We start from the raw sequence: 17,589 nt of genomic DNA, 5'->3' as shown, positions 1-17,589 counted from the left end.
CAGTGTGGGTGTGAGGGAGACTAGACCAACGCTGCTGCTGGGGCTCCAACACATTGTTGTCTTCGTCACACACATATACACACACACACAGTCTCTCTTCCCTACACATATTTGCTATCACACATCCACACACACCAACAGACACACACACACATCCTCTCTCTCTCTCTCTATCACACATACTTACACACACACACGCACATGCACACAAACACCCACACACACACACACACAGAGAGAGAGGGAGAGTAAGCGGTTGTCGCACTGCATCCTCTCTCTGGAGTACTCCCAAATGCACAGGCCCCTGAGAGACAGGCCTCTTCATCAAAAACATAATCTCCTCCAGACACTGGCGCCTCTCCTCTACTCTCCTCAGGCAATCTCGCCGTGGCACTCTCCCTCCCTCCCACGGTCCTCCACCTCGCACTTAGCCAGCCGTTCAGGCCGTCCTCGCTTTTCTCATTTGCACGTTAGCCGCACGCAGACTGCGCCCCCCTCTTCTCGACAAAGGGAGGAAGAGATCCCTTCTGAAGCCCAGATGGACAGATGGTGGCTCAACCTCACCAGCTGGGCAAGTTGGCATGCTGCGGCTGAGTAACTGAGTTTCTTTAAATAGTTAAACTTTTTAAACCTTTGGGGTGGGGGTTCTACTGTACGAAATGTGAGACTTCCGAAGTGAAAACTGTTGGCAGTTCATCACTGAGTGCCTCTCTAAAATCCATCAGGTCTCTGTAACATTGATGCCTACAGACAATCTGGTGCACCTAAAAGGTCAACATGAGAGTTTAGTCTTTGCTTGGCCAAACCTTGGCTCACTCTCACTCCTTCTCATGTGTTGCTTTGCAAAGCCCTAGGCGTTTGGATCTAGTGTCCTATTTCTCATGTTGGGAAAGGGGGCGTGTTTACCTGTAACCTGTCCTTCAGGAAGGCTTTGCTTGCAGTAACACACTGTTATCTCCTTAAGAACTGAACATTCATTTAGCTGTTATAATTTGATACTAATCAATGTTTCTAGTGAAATTTATGAATATTTGAATCACACAAATACTGTATGTAACAGGATCATGTGACATTCCAGCCAGTCAAGACAGCAGAATCACAGCTACCTTACATTTGTATTCCACGTCAGCACAAGCACAGGTGTTAGCTTTCCAAAGCCCCAAACATCTCATGTTACTTGAAGAATCCATGTATTTTATGTCCTTGACATCTTAAGCTGCATATCAATCTTTCTGATGTTATATAACTATGATGGTGATTAGAATGAACACATGTGCACATTAGATTGGTAACATAAAACCACTGAGAGGGTGACAACAGGGAGCATTACTCTCTGAAGCATGGACGTGGTTATTAGACTATTGATCTTATATATCTCAACAAATCTATAACACACTGCACTGTTTTTTCCGACCTTCACCTGATTATAACTAAAAAATATAGAAGCTATTCTTCCTATGCATATAGCCAAGATTCTGTTTGGTAACAGCATCACATTATGGATCCAGTCAAAGCTCAACCAATGTCTTTCTGATTCACAGACACATGCGCTACTGCATTCACATAACCTCCCCATTCATCTTAGCACACAAAAGCCTCACGCTTCTCCTGCGGGCCAAAGGTGCACATAGATTCACCAAAACAGATTCTAGGCCCGGTGCACACTTGATGGGATAATTAGAGGTATCCAAAATCATTTAATCAAACTGCAACATACAATTAAGATTTAATTAGAGCAGCTTTTAAAAAATAATAAGAGATGCTGGGGTGTCAAGGGAAAGGCAGTGAATTTCCCCAGCGTTTGTGTCACGTTTTGTCGTCGGTTTGCGCGCGTACCCACACACACACCCTTAAGAGCTCCTCGCCAAAGGGGATTCGCTCTCGACTCGGCATATGGGCTGTTGATAAACCCTTTGGCACCTCATCGAGGCGGCAAATTGCAAACGCCTGTGCCGCATATGCTAACCGGCACACGCGCAAATTGCATTCCCACACCACCAATTCAATAAGATGAGAGGGAGAGAGGGGCTCAAGAAGGGGCCAATAGTCTTTTTCATGTGTAGACGTGTGAGAGGAGGTCTGATGTGTAGGGTGTTGACTTTTGGCTGACTAGTGGGTGCATCTTGATTTAGGGTTGGGTACCAAAACCCAGCTCCAATATGGCACCAGTGCCGACATGAACAGTAGTATGATCGAATGACAAGGACCGAATGACAAGGTGGATTCCGGTGTCTCATTTTGGTGCCACTCAAACCCCCAGCTGTTTATTTAAATATCTGCCCTCTGGTGTAATATTGTTAAATCTCTTAAGTCTCTTAATTACACTTGCTCTGATAGCACCAGAGCCCACAGCTATGATAGCTAACAGTGTTTCCCACATAACTTAATTCTATTTTTGGTGATAGGTTTGTAGAGTTAACTTGAATGCAACAGTTTTTAACAAATTAGCGCAGCATGGTACTGATGCTAACCAGATTTAAGTACAATTTAGTACAACCTGGAAAAATCATTGTGTGGTGGTCAGTGTTGATATTGTGGTGGGCCGCCACAAATAAGTCAATGTATGGGAAACACTGGCTAACATATTGGCTAACATATTCCGCCTGTGCCCTATTCGACCATTGGTTTGTGCAATTTTCTTTTTTAAAACGACTGGTTTAGGCACCATTTAGGCAACGGTAACTTTTTAAATTATCAGTTTAGCACCGGTATCGGATAAAACCCAAAGGATACCCAGCCCTAGTTGGGTTGCTATGTTGAGGCCGTCAGGGTGGAAGAAGCTGCTTTCAGAGAGGAGAGGGTGGGATGAGTGTATACAGGAAGCTAAACAAAAACAGCCCTGGGCAGGTGAAGGGCTCACGGAGGGAGGCAATTAGGTCCCTCTCTTGAAGACTGGGAGAGGGGGTTGTATTCACCCCTGCTGCTAGAGCGGGAAAGGAGGGGAGACGATGAGATGCTTGAGCTGCACATGAGAGGAATGCACACCGATTGCAGCACAAAGCCAAAGAATGGTCTCCCTGGAACCATCAACAGAAGCTCAAGCATGACAGTATATGGTAAATCAGACAAAATTCACTCCCTGTGAGAGCATGGTGTTTATCACTGGGAAGTCTGCTGCAGATCCCTGACCTAACCTGAGACTGCTCTTCAGGCCCAAAGGTTACATCATGACTAGAATGCTAACCAAACATTTCAGCAAATAATGACAGCAGTACCTACAGGGCTGTATACAATATGCTTACATTGCTCAATGGTCTGACATCACTTTCACAGACCTCAGTTGGAATGCCACTTTGCCATTAATACCTAACTGGGCAAACACAGGAATGTGAATTGTAATGGAAATATTTACCAGCTCAATGTCCTCATGCTGTGGGTGTTTTATTAGCATAGCAGTCCCATATTTTAAGTGAGTGCTATGAATTAACACTTGTACCTTTCGAGGGACCAGTGGTATTACTAGAATGCAGTGCCACTGAAAGTAGACAATAGACTTGTACGAAATGTTGACGCAATCCAAACGGCAGCAAGATTTATCACAAGCATGCAGAGACGTATCCCCGGCAAAAGGACCACCTTGTGGAGATCCTCAGACAGACTGACAGACAGAAGCAAGGGTGCTGGGCAACAGGCAGCACGATGAAGCAGCACACTGGCTTTCAGGACTATTGGGTCAGGGGAGAACAAAGACCTGCTGTCCGTCACTGCCACACACACACACACCGAGCTATTTATAGCACCACACTCAAAAAGAAACCATTGGACAAATTAGTGCAATCATATTGGACGTGAACTAAACAATCCTTTCCCCACCTCATGACATTTAAGAGAGCTGGAGTGATATGCACCTGATTCAAAGCAAGTACAACTATAGAATCACTGCAAAGTGAAGACAGGGGGAGTGGTAATGGCTAGTAAACATATCTTTGAACAACACAGAGTCATAACTATGTCTAAAGCCAGATGTAGACAAAATATGGATAATGATATCCATGAAGAATAGACAGTGCAAGAATTGTGAAAGATCAGAGAAATCTCGGATAACAGTGTTATATGGTAAAACAATAATCAAGTTGACAGTAATTATGTGATAGGGTGATGGTAAAAATAACCAGATATGATATGACTAGATATGATTTACCGAAGGATATATTACGAAAGAATGGATCAGGAAAGCACTCTGCTGATTATTAATCAATAATCACTCAATTCAAATGTGCCTATATAAACCTCAGAAAACACAACCAACAATGTTGTGCCACTTCATGGTTTCATTTTACTAAAAAGAGATATCCTACATATACTGCAACTCTGACTACTGACTCCTCTCTGGTGAAGAAAAATGCATTATTTGAACAAAGCCACAAAGCAGGTGTGGGAAAAGAAAACAGAGCTGTATATGCCTGCTGAGACAAGGCAATTATAAAACAATTTCCTCACTTGGTGCTGGAATCGGTGAGATATGACAGCTGTATTGCTCCATGACTGTAAAGGCTGGATGGAAGCATACATCAAGTCAGAATGTATTAAAGGTTACAGAAAGAGAAAACAAATATGTTTGGAGCCCAGGCTTGTACCTTCACCACTGCACAACTGCATATTTAGGAGGTTTACTTACAACACTATGTTACAAACAAAAATACAAATCTTAAAGCCAGACATTCTTTATTAAGCCTGACAAATAAGTATAGTAAATACAATCTAGTTTGTTTGTGACAAACTCAAATGAGAGGATTAGAGACAATCCTTCAGATGAGTCCTCAATAATTTTTAACATTAGGCTACTGTTTGCCTACAATAGCAGCACACACAAATATGATTTCACTTCTTATCTCCAGCATTTGAGCTGTACAGGCAATGTATGACAAGTTAAAAATATACGTAAGGAGAGGCTACACTGAGATAGATAGATAGATAGATAGATAGATAGATAGATAGATAGATAGATAGATAGACAGATAGATAGATAGATAGATAGATAGATAGATAGATAGATAGATAGATAGATACCCACACCCACATACACACATATATCTCACACATAAAAATCAATCACAGAAATGTAAAAATTAAAGAGCATGTGAAGTGATTACAAAGGTCTGGTATGGACTCCCCATGTGATGCATTGACCATGATAACGTGCTATGGTAGAGTGTGTGCAATGGTGGTAATGCAAAAGTGAAGAGTGCAGGGATTGAACAGTGTAATACCTTTGCTTGTTATTAAATATTAATTATGACTATGAAAAGACAAGAATGTAAACATAATAGAATTGCTTAATAAACAGGAAAAAGAATATACTTTAAGAACAATATGTAACAGGAAATAAGTTATGAGATGTAGATGTTATGACCACAGTCCAGATTGTGTAGAAGGGCTAATATAGCTGATATGATGTAGGGGCTGAGAGAGACAGGCTCATGCTGAGATTTCTCCCCTCCCCTTTTTGTGCATTGAAAAGTTGGATGGCACTGTTACAGATATTTCCTCAAAATCACTTTCATGGCAAGCCATCTGGAGGAAAACAGGAAGCTCACTATTTCATAACACTTGCTCCGTAAAAAAAAGCCCACATTCAAAGCCTTTTAGCACATTTGATCCCTGTGGTTCCTTCCCCTTTCCCCATTCTTTACCTCCCTCTCTCACTGGACTTAGAATAGACTGCAGTAGAAATCTTGTTTTTATAATGACAAGTGAGTAGCCTATTATTCTCCTACATGTTGTCAGTGGCATTGAGTGAGAGGTCACTTTACATGAAAAGCTGGAGCTGAAGAACTGGGCACTCCAGCCCCCATATGTCTAAGCAATGAGCATAACTAGTGCAATATGGTGGAATTAATGGCGTGGTGTACAACATCCACAGATTGATTCAAAGTCAGTGAACATGTGTTTGCGATGGCGCTCCGCCTCTGTTAAATTTAAAGTTGTGGTGCCGTGCTGCAGTTTCACAGTATAACAGTATTAACTGTGGCTGCTCTATGAAAAAGATCAACATCTTAGCATCCCATTAGTGCTCATAATGCTTCAAACCTCACTTCAAACAAACGCTGTATCTAATTGGCATAGCTTTGCAAAGAAAAGATGCGCTAACATGAAAACATCTCTAATAGAAGGCTAATAGAAAATAAACCAAACACAGAGGGGATTTTGTCTGATCCAGGTGCTTGGCAAAAAAGGAAATGGCTCTAAGAATATACTGTTCATAGCAACATCTGCTGAACGAGTTAACTTCAATATTAATCTCAACCAATTGGCAAGAGACATCATATTATCACTTCAGTGTGGAAAACACATGTGTATATAAAATGTTTGTTAGTCTTAAGAAATTGGCAGTTCCTATGGCTTAAAGGTTTTTATCACACTATTTTACAAGTCACACAAGCATCTCTCAACAATCAATACATCCCCAATGAAGTAGGGAGATTGCTGGGGCTACACAGCAGTGATAATGAAGATGGTCGTGGTGGCTGAAAATACAGGAGACTCATTGAGCCACACCACAGTGATAAGAGATAGAATGATGTTATCAATACATTTACAGGAACATTAACCTAAACCGTAAACCTAAAAGCATGTTCTGTAGCCTATGTGTTTTAGTTCAGTCAATTCCATGGATATGTCAGTAAGAGTGGATCAGTATACATATGATTTGCATTGTTGCAATAATATTTTGGCAATACTGCATCATATCAGCTTTCTGATATTAATGCTTACATATTCCAGGAATCAAAACTTGATTTTCTTTTTTTTTTACCCAAGGCAAGTCCTCTCATGTTAGGTGAGTAGCTTACACAACGATAGCCTACAATGCAAAACATGCAAAGGAGTCGACCAACACAAATGAGACAACTTAATAAACGAGTGCTTGATGCTTGACTCTTGATTTGTGAGGATCTGACCATTACAACCATTCTCACCAAAAACTACAGACTACGAAAAACACACCAAACAGTCACCTATGCATCTGCATTTCGTTAACAATGGCATTAAGGCAAACCATAACTATTAAATAACACAACGTTGCACACCCGGCTATTTACATCCTACAGGGCGGTACTACTCAAGGTCACTGGTAAGTTTCTTTGTCAATGCAGCATTGAGATTCCTGGTGAGTTGATGGAGATGATCCACGTTTACACCAAATAAGCTATTCACTGCACCTCAAATCGTGTCAGAATACCATACACGTAAATGCATGTGTTAAAAAACTGAAAATGAACGATGCTGTCACAAAATACAGAGAGAATGCACTGCCTGGCTTGACAGAACCCAGAATACGCAAAGCTGGTTACAAGTTTACCCAACAGGTAACGCATGCCAACCGGCTTATAGACATTGCTTCCGTTGATTTTTATCGGAAATGTGGCGAGTAAAGTCGTAATATTTCTGGAGAGAGGACTGATACATGAATTGCGTCATACAGCTTTACCAAAATATAACTGTGGGCTCTGTTCGCGATACTTCTGGTTATATGTTACGCATTCCAACAGATTGCTAGGCGCGTGAACTACGCGTGTCTTTAAAAGACCACAGGCGCGGCAGACTGAGTTATGCTACCTGTTAATGTGATACATTTTGAGAAAAAAATATTTATAAAAGCCAAACAAAACATGTAACTTACCTTTCCCTCTTGTTTCTTTCGCCATCCTCTGTACGCGCCTCGCAGAAGAGGCAAATGAGCACTGTGGCGCGTGTTTTCACTGAGTTTAGACCGCACAGCTGTCTTTTCTTCAGTCTCCCTAGTCCCTGCTCCTTGAAGCCTTGGTTCCTACCAACGGAGAAAAGCCAAGGGTTGCTATGCCACTCGTGTCATTTATAATGCGGCAGTCCCTGAATACAACGTTTTCCAGACCCATGAAGACTACATGTATTCTACAAAACTAGCTAGACTTCAGGCATACTGTTTATGCGGACTTTTCTGATGCCCTCCCCTGTTTAACTGTAGGACAAGAATTTCAAGGTCTAATGTTTGACTGCCTCCAGTGGTGTACTTCTGAGGCATATCTGAACAGACGTCCCTCTTGCACAATCTCTACTGAAAATATTCTCGTGTTTGGTATTTCTCAGATGCTTCGCTTGGCTTACGTCAAAATATGTCACGAGTCAATTACGAGATTTTAAGTAGGAACTGGTAATGTGGTGTCTTGGACTTTATGACTCAGTGTTACTGGTAGAATATTACGACTAAAACACCCACTTCTATTGCATTTAGGATGCTTAAGTGTCCATGTGGATTCGTTTCAGTTGATCACTAGGCTACTAGTGTCTTGGTGGAGGTGGGCATGGAAGGGGAGGGAGGGTGTGCTATATGCTATATCTTGTGATGTGAGATGTGAACACTCCAATAAGTAAACTGAGTAGATTAACCGGACAGTCATTATCCCCCACAGATACACTTGCTGACTACAGATAGCTTTTTGTTGTTGTCGCCTACTGGTGTTGTGCTGCAGCTCTGTTTCATTGCTAGTCTTCCACAGACCAATCCTCTTCTTTCATGAAACAACATAGGCTACCGTACATGACCAAGATGAAGGTTGGGTGTTGAACTTTTTATTTTTTTGTAAGAAAACCTCCCACTTGTTTTTTTCTTATCCATCTTTTCATAGCCTGCAAGACTGAGTTACTCAAAACATGGATGCACTGCATTGTGCCAAAAGCCAAAGTATTATTGATCAAATGTAGAGTGACAATGATTATTGTCTATGTTTATTCATCTGTTACTTATATGTTGGATTAATCAAGCAGTGGTTTGGTCAATAAAATGACAGAAAATGGTGAGACATGGCAACAAGAGCTTCCAAAACGTCAAAATGACATCCTCAAAAGTCTTCTTTTGTCTTCACCTCAAATATATTAAGTTTACTGACATTGAGGGATAAAGAAATAGAAAAATAAAAATAAATTATAAATTGAAAAAAAAAAAATAGAAAAAAAAAACAATTATAGTAATACTTATCATAGAATAATTATTAATAATTAACATAGAATAATTAGCAATCAATAGTTGGTATCCAATCGATTCATTGTTGCAGCTCAAGTCAAATGGTTAGTCAGATTGTTTTGTCATTACACTCATTTCGAGTAAATTACCAGCACCCCATCCTTGATTTCTTCACAGGGTTGCCGAGAGTATAAGGACACACAATCAATGCGATGAGTGCCAAGGCCGATTCTGTTGCCCATCTGCGTTTTGTAGGCAGCACAGCTTGGGACTGTTGAATGGAGAACACCGTCTCAGAGATCTATTATAACATATTGATTTCTTTCAGAAAACTTGCCACAGCTAATATACTTCAAAAAAAAGCTATATTGACAGAAATTTTCAATACCCCTAATACCACATCAGTCATATTTAGACTCCCCCCCCCCTAAAGAATCTATACCAAGGTTTGGTTTTATGTGTGTTAAAATCAATGGTTGGGTTCAGTCAAAGCACTTCAAAGCTTACAAACAAGCCACAAAAAAACATGACATTCTACAAATGTAGTCTTATCTAACTCCATCGAGCAATGCAGACATGCTTACAAGACATATGTCCAATTAGCAAGATATCACCATCTGACCACACAAGGCTAGTGTTCAGTCTATTGGGCTAACAAAACCAGTTATGAAGGAAGTCACTATGAGATCGCAGGAAGAAAGCCCAAATGCATTCCCTACACAAGCACCTTTAAATGGATATTGACAGAACCAAAGTCCTGAGGCATATATCCTCTTCTCTAATCTCTCTGCAGCAGCCGCGATGCAGTACTACAATCCACGAGGGAGACAGACTATTTGTTCCAGTCAGGAAGGGCAATGACAAAACAATTCTGGCCCAAGACTTTGCATTGAAATTCTAGTAAGAGCAACCAAAAATAAATAGCCCATGGGCCAAAGTAGGCAGAAAGACAGATAGCATTGATTACTCTGGACAGGCTTGCAAGCAAAAAAGACTAATTGAATTAATTGGAACTTTATCCTTTAGCTGAAATTCTATCCATGAAACTGGAGGACCTTTTGCCAAGGATCATTTCCTCTGATTTTTTAGAAGCCTACTGATAAACACAAGAATGCATACAGGCAGGAATAATCAAAAGAATACATACAGACAGGAATAATCTTAAAATATGTGTTTATTAAAAATAAACCAACATTATTCTTTCATTAAATATTATCACATCTGTTTTTTTTTTCATCACAGCGAAACAACAATGTCTCAAGTCTTATCACCCCTTTTAAAACAAACATTCTTACTCTCTCTCTCTCACACACACACACACATACAAAGACACACACACACGTAGTGGTCCGAACATGGGCAGATGATCAGTTGAGGGTGTCTTTGGTGGATTGGGTGTGTAAATGGCATTGGCACCTGTTAAAAGCCCATCTGATATTTTCTCTCTAGATTTGAACACAGGCTGCTTCTGGATGAGACAGTGTTAACTCCTCTGCTGAGAGAAATATAAGAGGGGTTTTATGACTCAATTAAAGCACTGCTACCAAGCGAACAGCTTAGTTTTAGCTTCAAAGAGCATCATGACATGGTTGTCTTTATTCCTCAAACAGACCAAATCTTTCTTGTCACATATACAATTCCTTTTTATACGTAAGCCTTTGTGGTGATGAAATGCATGGTGCACTATCAGTGAGGCATATCAGAGACAAACTAGGGAAAGTGGACTGAGAGCTATGGGAGAAAAAAATATACAAAATACAAACGTAATGAAACTCTTTATGCTCCATGCACTGACAGCTTCCAATGGGGAATGGTTATATTATTTCCAAGTATCTAAGACACACACACAGACAAACGTCACACTGAGACACCTACATGTAAGACAAAATGAAAGCATAACCTGAGTCCAATAGCACTGACAGAATGGCGGCTCATTTTCCACATGCTTCCTTCGGACAACCAGATAGTCTTAAGGCAGCAGATGTGTCTCCATGCATTTGCGTGTGAGCCGAATCCCTCAGCCACTCTCTGTCTTCCTGTCAGAGGCAGGGCCCCAGGGGCTGTCCCAACATCTGGACGTCCCAGTCTTCTGTCAGCGCACCCCCTGCTTTCCCCCTGGGGCCTCTGACACATACACCAGCAAACTACAGCAACTCCAAGCCAAGCCAGGCTTTCCTCCTTATGAAAGAAAACATGCGCTCACTCATGGTGTGCCAAGTCATGTCTGTCTTTTTTTTTTTTTTAAAGTTCCTGCTCTCCCAGGACTAGTGGGTGCTGGTGTATAAAAATAAAATGGAGGGAAAAATGCATGCACAGCTTTAGTGAAGGGGTAAAAACAAACAGGCTGCCTCCCATGCTGCCAGTTAAAAACTTTATTTTTCATCAGCCTACTTCAAGCACTGCATTTTAAAAAGTGATAAAAGAAGTGACTATATTCTCTCTTTTCCATGTGGTGAATGAGTGGGTGCAATGAGTGTATGTGAAGGTGATGTGAATGGAATCTCATAATCCTGTTTCGCACATCCCCATTAGCCTTCAACTCTCATTAACATGGACGTCCCCAGCGGCAGCGGCTCACCCATGCATTAGGGCCTCAGTGAGAACTTGCCAAAAGTAGGTGCGAAAAATGGCGGATTCACTCGAAGATACTTGGATACATTCCATCGGCCAAAGGCTCTGCACAACTATGAACTCAATATTTCATAATCCAATGATTTCACTGTCACTCTTTTAAGTCCCTGAATATACAAAAAAAAAAAATACACACTGAATTAAAAAAAAAAAATTATACAAAAAATGAGAAGAATCCTCCTCAAATGTTTTCAATCTCAAAATGCTTTCTCTCCTTTGCAAGGGAAAGGGAGAATTACTGAGAGGGATTCTTACAGACTGCCTCCATCATCTTCCCTGCACCACCCCTACACACTCGCCGTTCGCACAGACGAGGGGGGCGACTGGATCGGTCGCAGGAACTCCGACGTAAAGACGGCCTCAGCGTATTCCTCGCACACGTCCTGGAACTCGGCGGCGACGTCCGCCAACGCCTCCGTCATCAGCTCCTCCGCCAGACTGCCCGGGAGGAGACAGAGGAATGAAATCATTAATTAAAAAAAAATACAGAGCGCACCAAATGATAGCTGAGCTGTATCCCAGATAGGCAATTTACTATAATCAAAAAGGTGGAATTCATTCATTAGCGGCCCTTTCACTTTTAATAAGAGCTCTCTTGCCCTGGCAGGGCACAACGTACACAAGGCTGGCTGACCCTATCTGGTCACAAGAGAGGCCTTTCCCTGACTGATGAGAAAACGGTCTAAAAATACAGCGGGTTACGTATTCCCATTTCCCCCCAAACATCCACACTGCAGTGTATCTGAGAGACAGCCAATTCATGAGAGAGAGAGAGAGAGAGCAAGAGGGATGGCAGAGAGGAAGGAAAGAGAGAGAGGGAGTGCAGACAAATAAATGGAGAGACAAGGGAGTGAGACAGAGAGCAGACCATAGACACATACATAGAATGAGAGAACGAGGGAGAGCAGAGTAGCCTCAGTGAGAGAGAGAGGGAGAGAGAAAGAAGCTAGAGAGCAATGAAGCGGCAGCCTGTGCCAGACCCCACAGTGGCTCGGCGCTGCTTATTAGCCACATCTCTGGACCGACAGACAGGTCACTTGACTGACTGAGAGCCTTCATGCGACAGCTCCAGTCATTTCCCATCTCTCCAGAATAGTAATGAGGCCGGCGCCTCCGGCAGTGCTCCTCTCTCACGGCGGCTACAACCTAAACTGTCCTCGACTGGATCACCCATCCCTGCCACCACCACCCCTCCCATCCCCTTCAGACACCATCACATTCTCACTTTGGCCATCTACTTGCTGTAGAGGAGGAGAGAGACCGACACAATGCTGTACCCTTGGAGACAACTGATGCTGACTGTTATTACCTTTTCCAAGGGTAACAGTTCTTCAGCTAATCATTTTCAAATCGTTCTTCCAAAAGTTTCACTGGCCCACGCAGTCCTACAGGCTAGTGAGGCATATGTGTGTGTGTGTGTGTGTGTGTGTGTGTGTGTGGCGGGGTGAGGTGGGGGGTGCCGTGGCCCTTAGTGTGCTCTAACATTTCCCTTCAAGCAGCTGAGGCTGAGCAGTGGGTACTCGAGAGCAAAAAAAAAAAAAAAAAAATTAATTTCACTTTCATATTTCTACATGTGTCTCGGTGGAGCGGCGCCAGCAGATTCTCTGCAATGCGCCAACTTTACAATTCAGTGGAATATGCAAATCAGATGGTGGGTGGGTGAGCCAATGCCAAGCTAAACGACTCGAGAGCGTAATGGGACCCCTCCACGATCCCACACCACGGAGGCACCATTACAAGTCCACTAAACCACCAGACTCAAGCCATAGCTAATGTTTGAGAGGCAGCTGAGTGAACCCATGGCCCCTGGCCAGGTGAGCACGCGGCTTGGTATTCAGGGGGATCGCTGGAAGCTATCACATTACACCTTTAGCAGCAGCTCTGGGCATAAACATGAGTAGGTGTAAGTGTCAGGAGTGTGTCGAGCATGTGGAGGTGTATAAATAAATAAATAAATAAATCAATAAATAAATAAATAAATAAATACTCAACTAAATGGCACAGCTGAACCACTGACGACAGAGCTGCTCTTTTCGAGGGCTTGTTTCACCTGAACAGGCGTTTACTACTGTGTGGAGCAGTGTCTTCACCACTGCGCACTGCCACAAATGAGCAAAATCCGATAGCTGGAATTGACTTTCACTAAGTCTGACAAAGACGAAAGATTTAGCCTCGCCCAAAGGCACCCGTTCCTCTAATAGCATAATCTATGGCTTGTTATACTTGTCTGTTTGTGTACACTGATCTGATCACTGACTGGTTACGATCTGCACGTCACAATGTACGTACCGGTACTTTGCAATAAAACAAATCCAGTGTATAGAGTCACAGATGTTTGATAACATCACTGAAGGGTTTACAGCATTTTAATGCTAACATTTGTTCTAAATTTCCAAAGTAAAATAAATAGGCCCATCTCATTCAGAACACAAATCTTCACATACATATTTTTTCACTGCCATAAAATGTACTTCCCATTTTTATGTAATATCATGTGTGTTAATGAGTTGAAATGTACTGTGATAAACACACACGATAAACAGAATATGGATAACACTCACCTGTCTGCGATGGCCCAGGGGTTAAAACTGCCCACTGCCTCATGGGAGACCAGCCTCAGGTAGGCATTGTGATTTTCCCTGTACCTCAGGATGCTGTTGAGCGTGCTGCTGGGCAAAGACAGCTGGACTCCTCCCGGTCGATCTACTCTGCCATTGGTAATCTGCTGTAGTTGGGGCTCATGTGCCGGACTGCCACTCTCCAAGGCTGGTGTCTCAAACAAGACACTGGATGGTAAAGAGATGTATAAGATAGGCAAAACATTCAATTACATCTTTATTATGCTGAATCAATGGCATTTCTGAAGTTATTATAACTGATGAGACGAAGGTATTATAACATTGAATGATTTGAGAGATGCAAAAATAAATTCATAGGCTGGGCTTGAACAGATTCAAAGAACAGCAGTCAGAGTGCAAAACCTCGCCCCTACATTTGGTCGGTAAAGAAGGTTAAATAAAAATAAAAAAAATCATGCATCTTTTTTTTTTTATTGCTTCCTGCAAGAGGATCATTATGTGGGAGAAGACCAAAATATGGAGACACATGATAAGCATGAAAATGTTAAGTAAACAATAGGGCTGCACAATTAATCGAATTTTAATCACGATCACGATTTTGGCTTCCCACGATCAAATTTGCGTGATCGAGCGATATTAAAAATGCGTGCTCTACCCATTGAACCAACCTGGCAACCCATAGAACACTCCGCTACAAAACAATGTGCCTGCATGCATCCTACCAATGACAACTGTTCCCTGCACTGCTCAACCTGATGCAATGCTCAGTTTGGATGCACTGTGGACTAGTAGCATTATGTTAACTATTAGTAGGCTAGTTAGACTATACAAAAAACGACAATCAAAAATCAAATGTGTGGCACAGCAGGCCAAGAGCTTGTCCCTCGAAACGGATCATCCGTTGTTCGAAAATATTTCGGATTTCAGGCAAGTGGAGTTAACCAAAAACTTAAGCAAAGCAGGGCTCTCAACTCATACCGTGAAACGCATCACATGAAACCACACATGCATTTTTATCACGTTAACTTTTAGTCCTTGTTTGCTTCCTCCGATATAGCCTATAATAAGAGTTGAGCTAACGACGGGATCCGTGAATTATATTCATGTATTTTATAAGCTACATGTGCAACCTACAATGCATATGCGTTTCAAGACACAGCCTACTCAAAACGAGTGAACAATAATGAAATTGTAGCCTACACGTCAGTGTTTTACATATCAACGAATGACTAAACCAGGGGTGTCCAAACTGCGGCCCGCCACGCACTTTAATCCGGCCCGCCGAGCATTAGATTAACTTCAGGCTACTGCAAACTGCTTTACACTCTTCCTAAAGAACGTTTACAATATCAATGTCAAAACAGCTTGTTACATCGAGATGCATAGTATCTCCATTGCAGCAGATCTTACCACGTTATACTACTCCATTTAATTGGGAACGCATTTGAGCGTGCACGAGAGAGCGCGCAATGGCATTGGCAACAGTTCCCATTACTGACCATTTACAAACTGAGTGGGCACAGCACTAGCCATAGGCTATTTGAGTGGATCTGGCAAAGGGTCTTAAATTGACAGTGCACCATTTATAAATGAATTAAAAAGCATCAAATTAACAGTATTTCTTAATACTTTGTAATTACTGTGTTGCCGTTAACGTTTCCCCAAATATTAACAAAGTAGCAAGCTGAAAGTTTGGAAGTCGCAGTCAATCTATATTTGCAGTAATTTTGGGGAGTAAATGTGAGGGGAAGAATTTGGGTGAGCCAGATAGCAAGTCCAATATGTTTAGGGGAAACAATATTTTTGTCACTAAAATTAAATAATAATCGTGATAAATAATCGTAATCTCAATATTGATCAAAATAATCGTGATTATCATTTTGGCCATAATCGTGCAGCCCTAGTAAACAAGCACACCCACACACAACAGACAGCGACTACAGGTGGGTCTCAACAAATTTGAATATTGTGGAAAGGTTTTCCAACCTAATATAGTTCAAAAAGTGGATCTTTCATATATTCTAGATTCATTAGATATAAAGTAAAATATTTCAAGCCATTTTTTGTCGTAATCTTGATGATTACGGCTTACAGGTCATGAAAACCAAAAATGAGTATCCAAAAATATTAGAATAAAGAGGTTATATAATACAGAAATGTTGGTTTCCTGAGCCTTTAAACTCTTAGTATGGTTCTGTAAACAACCACAATCATGGGAAAGACTGCAGACTTGATAGTTGTCCAGAAGGCACTCATTGACACCCTCCACAAAGAGGGTAAGCCACAGAAGGTGGGCAGGAGCTCATGGAGTGCTGTATGAAAGCATATACATGGAAAGTTGACTGGAATGGAAAAGTGTGGTAGGACACCAGACCCAACAATACAGTTGCTATCAAAGCAACCTGGGCTTCCATAACACTTCAGCAGTGCCACAGGCTGATTGCCTCATTGATGCAGTAATTTGTGCAAAAGCAGCCAGAACAAGTATTGAGTGTATAGATGAACTATTTTAGATTAGTCAAATTAGTCAGATTAGTTCATTTCTTTTCAAAAGGTCGACATTTCTGTATTATAACCTCCTTATAACCTAATATTTTGAGATACTCACTTTTGGTTTTCATGAGCTGTAAGCCGTAATCATCAAGATTACAACAAAGAATGGCTTGACATATTACACTTTATATCTAATGAATCTAGAATATATGAAAGATCCACTTTTTTAATTAAATTGGGGGATAAAAATGAACTTTTCCATGATATTCAATTTTTTTGAGACCAACCTGTATTATAATACCTCCTGTCTCTACCTGGGGGAAAGGGTAACAAGCTCATTTTTGTAGAAAAAGGAGCATTCCCATCTGTTTAAGGTCAACACATTGTTCTCCTTGGCTACACCTCACACTACAACGACCCACTGAGCATCATGGCCTCTAAATGACCTGCTGTGTTTCAGGCTCCTTTCTCCCTTGAGGTGGAGCAGAGGCGGTGTTGGTTTTGGAGCGATGGCTGCACATGCAAGGGGAGGACTGGCTGGCGGTGCCCAGAGTGAGCTGGGCCTCAGCTGGCTACCGACATGTCCAGGGCCGCTAATCCCTTCTGCGAGCAAAACAGCACCAAGGCAGCAACAGCACTCGCCACGGCTAAATTTAGAGAAGGGGGAGAGGAGGCAGAGGCAGCACTACCAGCGGAGCATGGCAGCCACACAACACAAGCGTCACCATCAAGGCAGTAGGAACACCAGCCACCAGGAACAACCCCCCCCCCCCTCCCCTGCCAGATTCTCACCCTTGTCTCAGCCCTACAGCCTCTGCTCCAGCTGCGAGGGGTGAGTCGTGGCCAGGGGCTGGCAGGGATCGGGGAGCCACGGCCAAAGCCAACGCAACAGATCAGCCAGTTCTCTAGACCCAGACAGACTGTATTAAGGTCCACCAAACCCCC

At 42.1% G+C, this 17,589-nt stretch overlaps 2 protein-coding genes across 8 annotated transcripts in view; both read right to left on the bottom strand.

The window, feature by feature from the left end:
• Positions 1-8,007, bottom strand: part of pitpnm3 (PITPNM family member 3) — a 93,136-nt gene extending 85,129 nt beyond the window's left edge. Inside the window, exon 1 of the mRNA XM_042063912.1 lies at positions 7,622-8,007. Within this exon, the coding sequence (XP_041919846.1) occupies positions 7,622-7,646 (25 nt within the window). The 5' untranslated portion in view covers positions 7,647-8,007. The remainder of the gene's footprint in view (positions 1-7,621) is intronic.
• Positions 1-17,589, bottom strand: part of kiaa0753 (KIAA0753 ortholog) — a 43,231-nt gene that overhangs the window by 9,441 nt on the left and 16,201 nt on the right. For 3 of the 7 annotated variants that reach the window (XM_042063917.1, XM_042063918.1, XM_042063914.1), the window contains exons 17-18: positions 14,134-14,358; positions 10,098-12,010 (exon numbers count right to left, since the gene is read on the bottom strand). In XM_042063917.1, coding sequence (XP_041919851.1) covers positions 11,860-12,010; positions 14,134-14,358 — 376 coding nt within the window. In that variant the 3' untranslated portion in view covers positions 10,098-11,859. Of the gene's footprint in view, positions 1-10,097; positions 12,011-14,133; positions 14,359-17,589 lie in introns of those variants that run through there. The other 4 variants (XM_042063915.1, XM_042063916.1, XR_006022992.1 and 1 more) reach the window with 4 other exon arrangements.

This window comes from Alosa sapidissima, chromosome 15 (assembly GCF_018492685.1).
Source record: "Alosa sapidissima isolate fAloSap1 chromosome 15, fAloSap1.pri, whole genome shotgun sequence".
Classification (NCBI taxonomy): domain Eukaryota; kingdom Metazoa; phylum Chordata; class Actinopteri; order Clupeiformes; family Clupeidae; genus Alosa; species Alosa sapidissima.
This window is presented reverse-complemented; position numbering and strand designations above follow the sequence as displayed.